This window comes from Mytilus trossulus, chromosome 12 (genome assembly GCF_036588685.1).
Source record: "Mytilus trossulus isolate FHL-02 chromosome 12, PNRI_Mtr1.1.1.hap1, whole genome shotgun sequence".
Classification (NCBI taxonomy): Eukaryota; Metazoa; Mollusca; class Bivalvia; order Mytilida; family Mytilidae; genus Mytilus; species Mytilus trossulus.
Window position 1 is genome coordinate 7,129,059 of NC_086384.1, and position 17,760 is coordinate 7,146,818.

Below are 17,760 nucleotides of genomic sequence, written 5' to 3' on the forward strand. Positions count from 1 at the left end.
CGTGATAGCTGTAGTTGTTCAGAGCTAAAAGTTCTTTAGACCTTCACGTGCATATAAACTAGGGGTTTACATGCAAAGTCTGCGATTTTAATCGTTATAAATGAAATAAACTTACAGTGTATACATTCAGGTTGCTATTGTTTAGACTATCTTTTTTTTTTACATTTAAGACATACCACCACCAGGAGATACAGTTACTGGTTAAGAAGTTATAATTGCTACATAGGAGTATGGCCAGGATGGTAAGACTGAGAACCTTATAGTTTTAAATTATTAATGATCTCAATAATTTCTACATTTATGATTTTTATACAAAAACAAAACAATGAATAAATACAATTTCTAGAATTATTGTTGCTGAATTACTGATAGTCAAACAGTACAGCTCTTCTTTTCAAAATAAAAAAAGCGCCAAATTGTGGATAAAATCAATATAGACTGAATCTCCATCGATATCGCTCGTGACGATAAAATAAGTTCCGGCCATAAGTTGCTTCCTAACATAATCCTCATGTAAGCACCAATAACATTCTTAGATTAAAGGTTGATTCCTATGTTTATTACAGAAAACATTCCGCTAGCATGTAAAGTTTATGAAAACAGCGCATAATAATTTACTAAGAATGTAAGTCCTCGTCAGAAAAAAATGTTACTTCTAGTGACTGTTATAGATAGGAATGACATTCCAATCAATTTGAAAATTTGAGGAATAATATAACAGATATAGTTTGTTCCATAAATGAAAAAAAAACACGTTTTTAACACATGTCATGAGTGAATGTAATATAGCATTTAGGTAATGTTAATAATTTTCATTTTTCCGTATTTTTGATATAAAATGAAAAGTAATGCAACTATATTGAAATAATGTAATGAAATGTTTTTAAAAGACCTACTTGAGGATTATTTGAAAGCCCAAATAATAATAACGTTGTTGCTCGATTCACATTTTTTTGTTGCTTAACATTTAGTGGCAAATAGTTCATGGATGTTCAGTACGAGAACAAATTAATAATACATACAATATAGGTCGTGTAATAAGGACTGCCAGGAATAAAGGTAGGGGAAATTAGACTGCCATTACAAAATAGGGGTGCATTGGAATATACGAGACATTATGCCTTGCAACAGGCCATATTGACAAGGGGCTTTACTACCGGTCGGAAGATGAACTAGGTGACCATGGTTTTATCTCTCGGTGACCATTGGGGTTCCATATAACTAGATATTTTCTTAGTGTACATTGTAACCCCATACATATAGAGTCATAAAAAAAACTTCCCGATACTGTCAAGAAACTTAGCATTTACAGGAATTCTAACTTTGACTTTGGAATTTGTAGAAAATGGTATTTTATTTGGTAAACTTGTATTTATAATTTTTAGGTATTGGTCAAGCTGCTGGGCTTCTAGATGGGACTATTACATTGCCTATGGATATAAAGAGTCTTGTAGCATTGGATGGACGCATACTGGCAATGAAAACTGTAATATACGTAAGTACATAACATTTGTATTTGTATTTGATACGATTTCGTTATTCTAATTTTCGGAGACATTCCATCAGTTATAATAAATTGCCCAATAATATGCAAAGAAAATCAATGACAATGTTACATGTTAAACAATGAAAAGAAAAACTAACGAAATTCGGTTGGTGACACTGTTAAGGAACAATCTAAAAAAAACTAACGAAATTTCAAAGTTAAAAGTACAAAATTGTAATTAAAAGAATTAAATGCGGTTTATTTGTATACAGGGTTGTTAAACAATTGTTAAGTCACGACTAATTATTATTTTATTGAGGAAGGAAAGAAAAGGGAGGAGGTGATAAAAATAAGGGGAAATATGATTTTTTTCGGGAAATTTTTTGTTTTAAAACATTCAGAAATAAACCATTTTCCATCTTTAGATTTGATTTCCTTTCTGTAAGAAATTTTTCCAAGAAATTTAATTAAATAACTTATCTGTAAAAACCATTTTACTCTTTCCTCAAGTAAGTTTTCTCTTAACGTTTCCGCAAAGGTTAGTCTCCTCTGCAAATCACGTAAATGTTGTACTACATGTTTACATGAAATGAAGACATTTCATTTCTCCTCATATTGTTGAATAACTTATACAGAAACGGTATTTATTATAAGGGAACAACAATTTAACTTCTGAGGGGATTAAGGTTTTTCCTCAAAACATTTTCTGATTTTCAATTTGATAAAAAAATAAATCTGGCATAGCAGTTTCTGAATTTAGATTTCCCCCATACTTAATAGTGCTAAATTTTGGGAAAAAAATAACTTGACTGAAAGCGTATTATTAAAATAGTACGTACTTTGCGCGACTTAACATTTCTGTCATAGAAAACAAAACCATACCCCTCCCCCTGAATTTAAATGGTTGAGCTCTACGACATTGAAATGCTTTTAAATTTTATGATTCATTCTGTGAATTAAACGATATATCAAAGTGACGTATAGTTGTTTTCATCATCGTCCTTTGGTCTTTGGTGATTACACAATTGTCCTTTGGTCTTTGGTGATTTACACAATAGTCCTTTGGTCATGGTGATTTACACAATGGTTCTTTGGTCTTTGGTGATTTACACAATTGTCCTTTGGTCTTTGGTGATTTACACAATGGTCTTTTGGTCTTTATGATTTACACAATGGTCCTTTGTTCTTGGTGATTTAGATCATTTTCATGTGGTTTATGGTGGTTTACACTATTGGCCTGTGGTCTTTGGTGGTTTACATCATTGTTATTTGATCCTTGGTGGTTTACATTCATTGTCCTTGATTCTTGGTGATACTCATCACTCCCTTTGGTTCTTAGTGATACTCGTTTTTTTTCTTTGGTCGTTGGTGGTAAACATCACTGTCCTTTGATTTTTGATGGAAGAAACCACTCTCCTCTGGTCTTTGCATGGTGATCTACATCATTGTCAAGCGTTCTTTTGTGGTTTACATCATCTTCTTTTGGCATTTGAAGGTTTACATTATTAACTTTGGGTTTTGGTGATTTACATCCTTTTCCTTTAGTCTATGATGATTTACATCATTTTCCCTTGGTCTTTGTTGATTCACATCATTTTCTTTTAGTCTTTGGTGATCTACACCTTTGTTCTTTGATCTATGGTGATTTACAACATTGTTCTGTAGTCTTGGCAATTTTACACTATAGGCATTGATTTCGATCTATAGTGTTTACACCACTGTCTCTTTATCATTGGTCTTTGGGTATTTTCACTATTGCCCTTTGATTTTTGTTTGGTGATCTACTTCATTGTCATTTGGTTTATGATGATTTACTTTTTTTTTTACCTTTGGTTGTTGGTAAATGGACCATTTTATATTACCGACTTTTGATGGTGGAATTTATAGTTTTTTCGATATACTATCTATGTGGTTGGAATTCCTGGAACTCGGTCAAGCAAGAGCAACGTAAATAAATTAATTCAAGATTTTAATCGGTTCAATTTTGGAGGGAAGTTGACTGTTTAATGCTTTTTATAACATATGACTAACCATTCAGACAGCAATTACCCCCCCCCCCCCTAAACTGCCCCTTTTATATGTTAGATTTTACTTATTTGAGTCGCTCGTAAGTAACGGATTACCAGGTGGTTTTGCCACAGAGAAGGTATTAAAAAAAAAAAATTATAAATTCCGGAGTCAAAATCCGGTAATATGAAAATTTGACTATTAAAGATAAATTGTTTAGTGTAAGAGGATTTACAAAACTTTTGTTTGATCTTAAAATTGGTAATTGTTGACATATTGAAAATCATACGTTCCATATCATATTTTCATATTGTTTAATATATCTACATAGATAAAGCAATGATCAACATTCTATTTATTTTTTCGTGTATGCCGTTGACCCGAGTCAGAATTTTCTAAATTTATTCGTCGTTACTAATTCACTGCTGTCAAGATATCATTCTGACAATTTGTATAGTTAAAAATAATTGTAAGGGTCAAAAGAAAATTGCTCAATCTAACAGAAATCTAGTACTTTTTCTATGATTTATATAAAAATAAAAACCCGTTTTACCTAGATATCATAGATCATGCGTTTGTTTTAAACATTTCAACTTTTAATTATAAAATTATCAATTTTGAATACAAAATGTCATATCGACAAAATATCTTAAGTTCAGTTTCCTGTGTTTGAAGATTTTGAGATCAATGATCTTTGGTTTTACAATAACATACTTATTTTTAGCTATGACACTTTAAATTTCCTTATAGAGTCATGTTTGTGATGTTTGAAACAGAATAACATATATCGGTCATTATTCAAGTTTCCTGTTTTGGGCGATTTTATGATGATAATCTTAGTTTTTAACTCAAAATTTTCATTTGTAGTCATTAAATTTTGCAAGTTTCCTTGTAAAATGATGTTTGACCAGTTTCAAATAAAGTTTCATTGAAATAAAAGATGCTGCTTCATTAATGACGTTAACTTTCAAATTTCTAAGTTTTCATCAAATAACAGAACTATTTCAACCAAATTTATTCCATTTTCTCCACTGTTATCTTTGTAGATAATATTAAACATGATCATGCCATTCTGGACACAAAAACCCTCAACATGCAGTGTTAGTTACTGTTAAGTATTGTGTACCTGCGTATTCAATTTCTGTATAATCTGAAAAGTTTTAGGTACATCTATGAATAATTAAATGTGAACGAAATTATAAATAATTATTGTTAAATGGAAGTTTTTTAACTTGAGTCTGGTTTTTAATACTATAGAACTTGAAACATAAAAATAATGATAACAATTTGAATTCCAATTTATATAATAGTTCTAGTGACTTTGAATTTTTGATTAAAGTCCATCGTAGTATTTGTAAATGATAAAACCAGGTAAGATTATGTAAACTGTATATCGAAAAATAATTCAATGACATGTTATATGCGTTATACATTTTCTTCCAAATGGATAATATTTAAAAAAAAAATAATAATGCTTTTTCAGCTATATGTTCACCTGGGTGCAGGAATGGTGGAACTTGTGTTCAGCCAAATAAATGCAGTTGTCCGTCGGCATACACAGGGGATATTTGTGCCGGAGGTAATTATATTAATCTAGTTTCTATAAAAGCAAGCTCTAATTGTAGTGCTGTTGTGAATTAAATGAATTGTTGTCTTAAGCCTTTTTTTTAGACTTCTGCGTTTTTATAAGTTATGTTCATTTATATGTTTCGGAGTTTGGTGTGGTTTATTTCGCTTAAATAGTATAGTACCTTATTGATCAGCGGCCATTTGAAGCCCGCCACCGGGTGCTTGATTTTCATTGCTGCGTTGATGACCTATTTGTGACCTTGGGCTATTTTGAGCTCTTTTGTCTCGTTGCTGTCTCTTTGGCACATTCATCGTTCCTATTCGCAATTGTATCTCAAATATCCTCGACAAAATCATTAGCTGCAGCTGAACCTGGAAAACAGAGGATGAAACAGGCAGCAGAAGATACTAAAAGTACATCAAACGTCGAGATAAACTGACAACGAAGAAAAACGAAAAAATGACGTAAAATTTAAAGCAGTCACATAAACTACATAGAAAACTAAGGGCAAACCACAATCTGGGATCATGTTCCACTAGTGACACCAGCCGTGTTGATTATGATAAATACAAATTCGTGGATGTCTCATTAGGTAATTTCATATTCAAAGAAGAGGTCTGACATTTCGGATCGCATATAAACTCCGACTGATGCGAGACCAAGTGCGTCGGTAAGCTTGTATCTACTGCAATTCATGAATCCTCGATCATATTCAGAAGCATGTACATTTTTTTTTATGTAAATGTCATTGGTTAGACGAGTTTTTCGAAATTTATCTTTACCCGGACTCACTCAAACTAAATGTGAAAGCAAGGGATGAAAACATACTTATGGCGCTATCTCTAATCTGAAGAAATTTTACAGCCGATAGCCTTGAGTGTGCAGGTAAAGGTAATATCTATGGTTAGCTTGCTTGCTTTCTAGACCGTGAAGTCATTATTAGGCAAGGTATACTATCCTTCTTTAAGATAAGACTAGTCCGACAGATAACCAATCTATTTGTCTGCAGGACTATATACTTTATAGTGAGTTCACGGTTCAGCTAGCTATCAAGCCAACCAAAGATATTACATTAACCCAAACACTCACTGCAATCGACTGTAAACGTACTGTAAAACTCAGTTAAGGATATTTCTGCCTTAGGTAGTTTGAAAGGTATTTTCTTAGCCACGTTGGTGTCGTAGAAGCTGTGCTTTGCTAGAGTGCGGAATTTGATTGGTTCACCACTGGGTATTTTCTACTTCATTGCAAAATACTGGTCTCAAAGCAAAAATGTGTTCCAGTTTAGTGATAATGAACGTCATACTTAACTCCGAAATATATAAATGTACCAAAATTAAAAATCACACAAGACTAACAAAGACAAGAGGCTCCTGACATGGGATATGTCTTCCTCTGCGTTACATAAAACCTCTGAATATACCAACGACATACAGAAAAGTTGAAAACTAATATTTTGTCGCAAAGGATGTACCAAGGTCGTTATATGACCAAGATTATAATATAAAATAATTGAGAGAAATTCGTTTGCACCAAAATGAGTCATTTTGCGCTACAACTTATTTGCGCCAATACTACGTTTGCATCACTAGTCTTCAAAATGCATAGTATCATTTGTACGAAAAATAAAGTATACCATTACGTCAATTGATTTTAAAAAACCGTGACTTTCTGCCATCGTTATATCCAAGCAAAACATAAAACTATTTACAGATGGACAACATAATTACACGGGGAAAAAATGAGGGAATATTGCAAATAGCGTAGGTTAAACATCTATATATATATGGTTACATTAATTTGTATATTTGTAGCTTTAAAAGCCATTATTTATTTTACAGTGTCAGCATGTTCGTATCGGAAACCTTGTTATCCTGGGCGTTGTTCTGGTAATACATGTGACTGCTCGTATGGATTTGGTGGAGGGAGTTGCTTAACTTGTAAATATGAAAATATACTCTGAATTAATTTGTTCTGTAAAGCTATGCCCTTACATTGTATTTCCAATTTTAATTGACATTTTTCTTTCGCTTTAGATACAAAGCCATAATATATTTTGAATAGAACTGTAGGTTATTGACGTCACAATAGAAATTGCAACGTCAGTTGTATTTTAAACAATGCCGGAGATCCAAACGACTTTCGAAATGCTGTTGCTTGCAAGGAAATAACATGTAACTTTTTGTGTACATCAAATCAAAATGGTTTTCATTCGAACGTGTATTATCTATATATAGGTGCGCATCGAAACGCTTACGCTCGGTATAAATGTATTGCCAAATATAATGCTTCCAATTGTAAAAATGATCTCAATGTATGCATATCCAGAAATCAACGCCACTTTGCTTATTTGAATATTATACTAAAGAAATCGGATACGAGTCACGGAAATGGCATTAAAATGATAGGGAATTTTGAAAAAATGTCTGTTTTAATTTCAATTTAACTGATAGACAGGTTGCCGGGGCAGAAAATGAATATTCACAACAATATACACCATTTAAACGAAACATTATGACTGTTGTTGCAAAAATACAGGGTCCTGAGCTATTTTAAAAATCGAAGCGAGAGGCTTTAATATTTCAGTGTAAAATACAGACTAAAACGGCTGAAACGTCAAATTTGCAAACTTCGTGTTTAAAATTGGCTTACAAGGTCATTACAAAAACAGGTTGCAGGGGTAAAATTTGAAACTTGAATTTCCAAAGAATAAGCAAGTCCAAACCTTGTATATGTAGTCGTTGAACTCTAGGTTCCCACGTAAAATTAAAATGTCACTTTTTCAAGAAGAATAAACTCACGAAAGCACGAAAAATTCACTAAATTCGCGTTCATTGTTTTGATTTTGACCGCCTGACAACTTTACAGAAATATCAAAGTGATTGTAAATAAGGACTCTGTGACGGGCAACTTATAATATCCGTGTTTTAAAGATTTTAATGATATCAAGCCTATCAAGCCAGTCCAGTTCAAACTACTATCACGTGGTACAATTCTCATTTACATATTATGAATATCAATTAGCAAAACCACTACTAATTTCTGGCTATGAGCAATGGAAGAATTTGTTTTTACAAACAATCTTAACTTTTTTTATAAACCGACAATTTTTTAGTATTTGAAACGTCTTTAGACTCCGATCTGCAGTATTCTACTAGTATACATCCATCAGCCATGACATATGTTGCAAAGCAGTCTGTAGTTTATGTAATGAGGTGTTACTTACCGATATATATTGTTTGTTTTAGCATACTTTTTATTGTACAATATTTATGATGGTACAGTATGAACTGGTGATTTGTTTTATATTTTGTCGTGTTATCAATATTATTCTTATAGTGCAAAGCGATGATTTCTTGCCAACTATAGAGAAGATCAATAGCACATTTGCATATCATAGCGAAACGTTAAATACAGATGAATACAGTTATAAGAGTGATGCCACTAACATGAAAACGCCTGACATAACCTGGACAAACCAAGGGAAATTTAATAAGCTGGAATTTCATTTGAAAGCCTCAATAGACGATACATATGTCTTTTCCCGTAACCCAAGTCGACCAAGTTACATCAGCGCAGTAAAATTTGGAATCGTTTCTGCCACTGCAACTGTTATCCACTTGAAACTGAATAATGGAGGTAAGATATGTAAATCTTCATATTAAGCATAAATAAAAACTATGGCCAGCTGTTGGTATGCTTTCGCTGAAGTCCGCAATCTCTGCCGCAGAGTTCATACCCGTTCGATACATGCTCTGCAATACTGCACCTAATATGAGTGTGGTATTACAAAGTATTGAACGTAACGGATATGATCTCTGCGCCGGAGTTTGTGAAGTCCTCACATCATGCTATACAAGCATCAAGATAATTTAATGTTACAGCAGCGTTTGAAAGACTAAGATTTTGTACCTATGCTGTATGAGCTTTGTTGAAGGCTTTTCGGTGACCTAGAGTTGATGAGTTCTGTGTCATTTGGTCCTTTGTGGAGAGTTGTCTCATTGGCAACCATACAACATCTTCCTTTTTTTTTACATATAATGTTTGCATAGTTTTTGGTTACGGATTAAGTATTTATAACAATGTGGCCAACATTTATTCAATCATACCCCCAATAGAATGGAAAGAGGCCCTATTTTGTCAGGTTAACAGTCAAAAGGTTCTGGTCAAACCAGAAATAAATAGGTAAAATTAACCCAATTTGTTAAGTTTTTGCTTCATGCTGATCTTATTTTTACCCTATGTCCAAACAACTAGGTAACACACGTGATATTTTGAGCATTGTATTTACTTTCATAATGTTCGCCCAGAATCGAACATTTGAATGCCTGGGATGTATGAATATGTAGAAACGTTAGGACTTATATTACCCAAAATAACTGAAACAAATAGCTAAATTCATCTGCTGTAAACTTTTTCCGAGGGAATTAAAACCTTATTTTCTAAAACATATATTAATTAATTAATGTGGAATTTTTAACTTTACCGAAAGAAACATACACACATTTCCATTGAAAAATAACATACTCCTTTGGATTCTGTAGTAAGTAATTAATGGTCAAGGTCACAATGGTATCGTAAATCAAGAATTTTTTGGTTAAAATTTTGATTCTTGATAACTTAATTAAGTATTTAATTGTGTAATATTAATTGGCAGATACATGTATCTATTTTTTGTATTTTATGCAGGTCTTGGTGAGGCACAACGTACAAATCTTACGTGCCCGAATCTTTCTAGTAGAACACCAAAAACCGATTTATCATGTGATTTGAATACCAGATATATTATACAGTTTGACTCCGGGGACAGGTGAACGAACTATAAATAATCAAAGTTGTGTGTTTGTTACAAAGCAAATAGGCATCTTATAGAATTCAGAATCCTCAATTTGTTTTCTAGAATGACCAATGATTGTGCTTGATGTTCATCTGTTTACACAACAATAAAAATAATGAACAAAATATTAATAATTAGTAATTTACATTGCAGTCGTTACTTCAATGAACCAATTTTTTTCAGTACTGTAATATCCATTCACTTTGATGTACTCTTTGTATGGCTGAGCGTATTAGTTTACGGTTTACCTTCTTGGTGAAACTTAGTGGTCATAAATGTATATGTTAAATTATTTGAATATACAGAATATAATTTGGTTTATAAATCTTTCGACAGCTGCATTTGTAGCTATCGGTTGAGAAGTTCTTCCCTAAATGATTCACAATTAATTCTGTATGTTTGATTTTGTTTCTGTGTCTCGTCACAATTTTATAACTTAGCGGCCTTAAACGTTAAAATAATTACTATCGAAATTATTTTGAAGATAACGCTGTCATCGTGTTTCGATTAATTCATTAGTATTTCTTGCCTTCGTGTGCAGGAGTTGTATTCCTGAGTTTAAGACCTTATCAAAGAGGACCGAAAGATACCAGAGGGATAGTCACACTAACAAATCGAAAATAAACTGACAAAGCCTTGGCTAAAAATTGAAAAGACAAAAAGACAAACAAATGTACATATGACACAACATAAAAAACTAAAGAATAAGCAACACCAACCCCACCAAAAACTGGGGTTGATCAAACAAATGTGTTTATTACAAATTTTATCGTTTAGGTACAAAATACATTTTTCTATAAGTACTGGTGGATACAGACAATTAACAAATGGTGCGGTAGATGAGTATACTGTCGTAAAGACAGAAAACTCGATGGAACTACATTTTGATTACGACGTTCCAATTCATTGTTATGAAGATTCTAGCTGTACTTCGCAGGAAGATGCATTCACTTTACGTGAAGATGTTACAAAGGTAAACCGTTGTACTATATTTGTCTATCAAAAATTTATACATTCTGAAAGAAGATCAATTTCTTTTAACACGGATGTTTCATATATATTATTGTAAGTAGTTTTTACAATACTTAAATATGAATTCATTTTTAAGTACTGTAAATTCAGAAATTATTGCGTGCATTTATTATTGCGATTTTGTTATTTTACACTTGAATGCGATTTTAATATTTACGATTTTGAGAAAAGTCATGCTTAATTCAGTTAAAATATTACAAAATGCGAGTTTTAATTATTGCGTTTACAACTCAGTCGCATTATTCGCAATAATAAAAACCTCGCAACAATTTCTGAAGTTACAGTATACAGTATGTTAAGTAGTGAATGATATTGTCCTGACAATAATACTTTGATTTTGATGTATGGGAAGTCTTTTGTTTATAAATCATCAAATTGTTTGAAGTTCAAATTGCAGTATACATTCGAACTTATATACTATATATCAGACGTTTCTTATTTTCAATCTGATATTCATGCAGTTGGTTGAAAAATGTTTAAAAACAAAAATTAAAATCCAATAAAGAAAAAAACAAGATTTCAAAGGTTTTAGTGTGCATGCACGCACAATATTCTAACCTTTGATAGAAGCGTATTTTTTAGCAGAAAATGAAATGTAAATATGCCTGGCTCTGTGATTTTCAGAATTTCAATCAATATACAAAACCCAAACCATAAAGTTAGCTATAAAAAGTAGCAATGTGACAAAATGTGATTTGTACAAAAAAAAGACCAAAACCCCAAAAAGAGCATTCGGCAACCAACGACAACAACGAAATTTTAGTCTCCTGACTTGGGATAGGCACCTGCAAAATATAAGGCAGGATGATAAAACCTTCCAGAGAGCGACCAATCATTCCCTTGAACTGAACAGCGAATTACAGCACAACATGAGAACAAATAAATGTTGAAAAAGGCATGACCAACTTAATTTATAAAGTTACGGTCAGCATAATGTATGAGATTAGCAAGCACTCGACAGTCACATAGCATTGGACGTTGAGGTAACAGTACACCATTATAACAAACTATAAATGACAGTTGAAAATGCTAAACTCAACTTGTATCATTGGGTTAATGTATGCTTCATTGGTTTATTGACATAATATTTTTTTTTATTTTAAGGGTGCACTGAATGTCCAAGCGTCTGGATGGAAAGACACCTTATCAGGAATATCGAGATATGTATTGGAATTTTGGAAAATGGAGTATAGTTACGACCATAAAGGATTGAGGGAACCTCTCATCAATACGACATTTAATCCAGTGCCTTTGTTTATACAAGAAGTGAATGCCAGCAACACAATTTCCTTTCCGACCTATGAACCCAATGAACCTGGTGTGTACTCCGCGATATTAGAAGTAAATGACAAAGCGAACAATTCTATATATGCACGACAAGTAGCAATATATGATAAAACGTCTAACATATCAACTAGCTCTGACCATGCGATTAATGTTACCACTGCGTCCGAACTGTCAAATTTTACATGGCAAACCAGTCAGTTATCGAGAATTGATGTGACATGGTCTGGCCATTTCGTGAATAAAGTTCACGAGAAGGGATTTTTCCTTGAAAAAATACTTGACTACGATCCACGTCTGGATGATGGAAGTGTAGGAAGGCGGCATGACTACAAAAAAATACTTCCTGGATTTGATGATCAAACAGGTAAAAGAAAAAAAGCTGCAATACCAAATATGAAATCCATCATTCGTTTTGAAACTATTGGTATCCTTGGTGTTCTTACGTCTGTAGTTCCAAACACTGGTTGGGAAGATGTTGTACCTTTAAGTGACAATAAAAGATTCATGCCTATTGACATTCGCGATGGAGATTCGTATCAAATTTGGATTCGTGCACATGATATAATGGGCAATAGTAAAGTTGATTCTACTGCGGTGCATTTCGACAGAAGTGAACCTTCGGTTCCTGTAGTTAAAAATTTAGAATTTAACATTGGAGATGGAGCATACCCATTCTCTAGCAGGTATGACACTTTATTCATTATATTTTAACATTACAAAAATGTGAATTCATTACTGTATTCTTATTATCAAATATCACCTGTTATTTTGACATGAATATAAATATTGTGGTCATTTTTAATAATTTCCTCTTTACAAAAGTATGAATTTTTCGAAATACTTAGGATTTTCTTATCCGAGGCATATATTACCTTTGCCGTATTTGGCACAACTATTTGAAATTTGGGTCATCAATGCTCTACAACTTTGTACTTGTTCGGCTTTATAACGATTTTGATCTATGCCCCACTAATAAGTCATATGTAGACGAAACGCGCGTTTAGAGTGTTAAATTATAAGCCTGGTACCTTTGATAACTATATCTTTTGTATTTAACGCTTAAATGAGTTGTTAAAAAAGGATCAATAATTTTAAACAATTTGTCATATTTCTTTCGGTTAGCTCTGGGTATAATATTTCTACAAATATATTTCGATCGGTGAACAACATCTGTGGTTTTGTGGTAGCATGTTTGGTACACGAGGTTGTGGGTTTGAACATCGGCTGACGGAATCCAGGCATTGAAATAGTTATTAGCTGCAGCATATACTTGTCGGTTGGAAGTCAGATTAATTTGTCCCAGTTGTATGACAGGTCTTCCTACGATTATTACTTAATGTGAATTTTTGAGCACCGTGATGTCAAAATCCGTTCCATCATTATTTTATCTGTATAAAAGTAAACTTTTAATATCATTGTTTTCGGCAGGCAATTAGGTCAATAAAGCAAATTCAACTAAAATGTTTGTCAAATTAGGGAATTTTGAATGTAAACACCGACGTCGGGCATAATGAGACATTTGTAAATTATATTCCTGAACATAGTTGTTAATGAACAGTTCTTAGGAAATAATAAGCCGTACATAAACAAAAATCATTATCACATGTTTGTTTAATGATTCATCTTTACAGAGTGCGGGTTTCAGCAAGAGATAACCACAGTGGGGTTAGAAAAGTATCATTCAGATTTATTGTAAATGGAACTCGGATCGAGAAGGCAAAAAAAGATTTCTTTATTGAAAAACAGGTACTTTCTTTTATTCTACTTAGACATGTTAGATTGACATTTTGACAAGATATCGGTTAGATAATTGTATTAATTGTAACATGTTATTTTTGGAAAAGTGTTTTTATTAAAAAAATTTGGGGGGACAACCCTTTCCGAACCCATTATATAATATTTGTCTTACCAACGAACCATTGCCAATGATATGAGAGGGTGATTGGACGATTTCAAGAGGTTGATCTCTGTAATGTGGAAGGTACTATGGAGGATTTTCGTTTAACAAAAATAAAAAAATGTGTTTGATTATCATTAAAGAAACATATTCTTCCATAGCAACTCGTTTTAGGTTTGCAAGCTCCTGTGTTCATTATTTCGTGTTTTGTCAAAGCTGTTTAATTAAAATGCTCCAGTATCAAAAGAATTTGGGAGTTTTGATACAATCTCCGGCGCAGAGCTCACATTTGTTCTATACTAACTGCAAATCACTACACTAAATATGTATTGTAGTGTACTGAGTATACAGAAAGGAGCGAGCGCTATACGGAGATGGTTTTATTCTTTTATTTGTCTTTATTAATATTACTTTTACTGTTAAGTTAGTTTTTTGAGATATTCATTGGACGTGACTCTGTGCGTATGTAAAACATCATACTTTGAACGACAAAATTATTTCATTTTTTAATATTACTTTTACTTATGGATCTTGACATACTTTGAATAACAAAACTATTTTATTCAATAATACTAATTTTTCTGTTAAGTCTGTTTTTTATGATATACATTTTACGCGAAACTGTACTGATGCATCCCGTCATACTTTGAACCACACAACTATCTTATTTATTATTATTATTTACTGTTAAGTCTGTCTTTTGTTGGTTATATCTACTTTACGTGACTCTGCATTTATGTATGCCGTCATACTTTGAACGACAAAATTATTTTATATCTACCTGTGCGAATTTCAAACGTGCAATTTTACACCAGTACTGAAACCCTCAGTCCTTTACGGGTAGACTTAACATACATAAATAAAGTCGTATCAGGTAAGAAAAATGAGTATGTTAAATTTAATGAATGCCTTTTTGTGGTTCTTTGTTACATTTGTTGTTTTTATAGTGATTGAGATGATAACACAATATTGACTGCTGTACCCCTATTTTTGATATTTTTACTCTTTGAGTATGTTTGTTTTGTCCATGCATCATTGACAATGTAATGGAATTTGAAGGACTGTCATACAAGTGAGCGGTTAAGCTAGCTATAAATCCAGGTTCAATCCACCATGATGTAGCATTATTTTTTTCCACTCGTCATGCACATCTTCCTGTTTGTAGTAAACAGTACTTTTTTTAACGTGTCATTACTAATCGGATCTACCAAACACCTACTTCTATTTTTCGATAATTTAACATGTTTGATGTGCATACTTGTCAAGCAGGATCTATGTGGAGCAGGATCTGCTAACTCTTCCTGAACACCTGAGATCCCAGTTTTTTGGTGGGATTCGTGTTGCTTAGTTTTTAGTTTTCTATGTTTTGTCTTCTGCATTATTATTTGTCTGTTCGTATTTTTAGGCAGTTAAGCTGCCTTATGCGAGCACCCTGGATTTGTGTTCTACCCAATAAATGCTGAAATACGTGCCATTGTTATCATCTCGCTGACTGCTATATTATTTATAACTTATTGGACAGTTTTTTCATACTTATCATTCTGGATTACAAAAAATGTGACCAGAAAAACCTTAAATGATCGTCGATTTTGCCAAAAGTTTTGAAGTTGCACATAGGAAGTAGAGCACATTAAAAATCCTTATGTAGTTTAATCTCCCCTGAGCTTTTAGCTAAGATGTCAAAGAACAATTGTATGATATATTAAATCGCCGAAAATCTCTAAAGACAAGAAGTTGGAATTTTGAATTAGAAGACCAAATTTTCGTATCTTTTCAATTTGGACGCAAGGGTTCAAACTAGCGGTGGTCCGAGGTCTACGACCTTCTACTTTTGCAGTCGGAAAAGGGTAATCCCGGGTTTTGGATATCAACTAAAAAAATCCAGACAGGTGACAAAATACATCTTTGCATGGGAAATAAATATTAACACTTTGAAAACCAAACGATATATGTAAAAGAAAGAAAAAGCAGAAAATATTTTGTACTTATGTCAAAATCCAATACAACGTGACAGCTGGGAACAGTTTATTTAACAATATATTGTGTTCCTGGTAACAGTATAAATTTTCTTTATCAGTGATAAATGTTGGTAATGCATCTTAGATGCTTTTCAAGTTAAACATATTACTGCAATTTCAAGGGGTATTTTTTCTTCATAATTTTGATAGGTCAGTTAAAATAGCTGGAAGTTTCTTATATTAAAAAAAAAAAAAGATGTGGTATGATTGCAACTGAGACAACTATCAACAAGAGACCAAAATGACACAGACATTTACAACAATAGGTCATCGCACATCCTTCAACAATGAGCAAAGCCCATACCGCATAGTCAGCTATAAAAGGCCCCGATAAGACAATGTAAAACAATTCTAACGAGAAAATTAACGGCCCTATCTATCTATATAAAAAAAAATAACCAAAAAAAATGTGTAACACAAAAACAAACGACAACCACTGAATTGCAGGCTCCTGACTTGGGAAAGGCACAAATAGTGCAACTATATTATATGATACCTGAATGTAAGCAAATCAGTTGATATATAGGTGGAGTCCATTGGTCAACTCTACCCCCTTCTGTTTGAGAACTTGGTAATGGTCGAGATCCCCACCCTTAAACCATATATCTTCAGGTAGGGGACAATATAACATATCATATGAAATATAGGTTGAGTTCGTGAGGTCACTTTTCCCCTTCCGGTTTGAGAATTTGAAAACGGTTGAGATCCCCGATCACATGATCTTAAACCATATATGTATATTCATGTATGGGACAAAATTACAAATTAAAGGAATAATAAGGGGTCCCTAGGGTGACTGTAAACCCTCCTGTTTAAGAACTTGGAAACATTCGAGATCCTCAACCCTTAACCATATTTATTCATGTATGGGACAATATAACTAATCAAATGAAATATAGGGGATTCCCTGGGGGTCACCCCACCCCTCCTGTTTGAGAACTTGGTAACAGTCATGATCCCCATCCCTAAACCATATATATTCATGTATGGAACAATATAATCATAAGAAATATAGGTGGAGTTCGTGGGGCCACTCTACCCCTTTTTGTTTGAGAATTTATAACGGTCGAGATCCACAATCTTAAACAATATATATTTATGTATGGGACAATATTACAAATCAAATGAATTATAATGGGGTCCCTATGGTCACTGTACACCCTCCTTGTTTAGAACTTGGAAAAATTCGAAATCTTCACCTCTTAACCATATATACTCATGTATAAGACTGTTTAACAAATCAAATGAAATATAGGGGAAGTCCCTGTGGTCACCCTACCCCTCATGTTTAAGAACTTGGAAACAGTTGGGGCAATATGCGTAATTGTTTCTCCATAGGCGGTAATGGTAACGTTTTCTTCTGTTGCTCAGCCCATATCGTAAACTTGTATAAGTAAAATGGCTTGTTTCGAAACTGAGACATTTTTACATACTATGTGGTTAAATTTTCGGGATATGAAGTGTGATTCATTTTCTCGTAAATTAGCAAACCCCGAGTATCCTTTTGCGATGTGGCTCCTCATGGTAAAAAATCCCATTTTTAACACAATAAATGAACTCATTTAATAGTTCCATAGTTTTTACACGTTTATTTTGTGTTCCTCTACTTTCTAAATTAACAAAAAT

At 32.9% G+C, this 17,760-nt stretch overlaps 1 protein-coding gene across 1 annotated transcript in view; it reads left to right on the forward strand.

The window, feature by feature from the left end:
* LOC134693760 (uncharacterized) overlaps nucleotides 1–17,760 on the forward strand; it is a 37,280-nt gene that overhangs the window by 2,841 nt on the left and 16,679 nt on the right. The window contains exons 2-10 of the mRNA XM_063554668.1: nucleotides 171–242; nucleotides 1,386–1,495; nucleotides 4,977–5,072; nucleotides 6,905–7,003; nucleotides 8,403–8,702; nucleotides 9,753–9,873; nucleotides 10,678–10,873; nucleotides 12,037–12,902; nucleotides 13,851–13,965. Coding sequence (XP_063410738.1) covers nucleotides 171–242; nucleotides 1,386–1,495; nucleotides 4,977–5,072; nucleotides 6,905–7,003; nucleotides 8,403–8,702; nucleotides 9,753–9,873; nucleotides 10,678–10,873; nucleotides 12,037–12,902; nucleotides 13,851–13,965 — 1,975 coding nt within the window. The remainder of the gene's footprint in view (nucleotides 1–170; nucleotides 243–1,385; nucleotides 1,496–4,976; nucleotides 5,073–6,904; nucleotides 7,004–8,402; nucleotides 8,703–9,752; nucleotides 9,874–10,677; nucleotides 10,874–12,036; nucleotides 12,903–13,850; nucleotides 13,966–17,760) is intronic.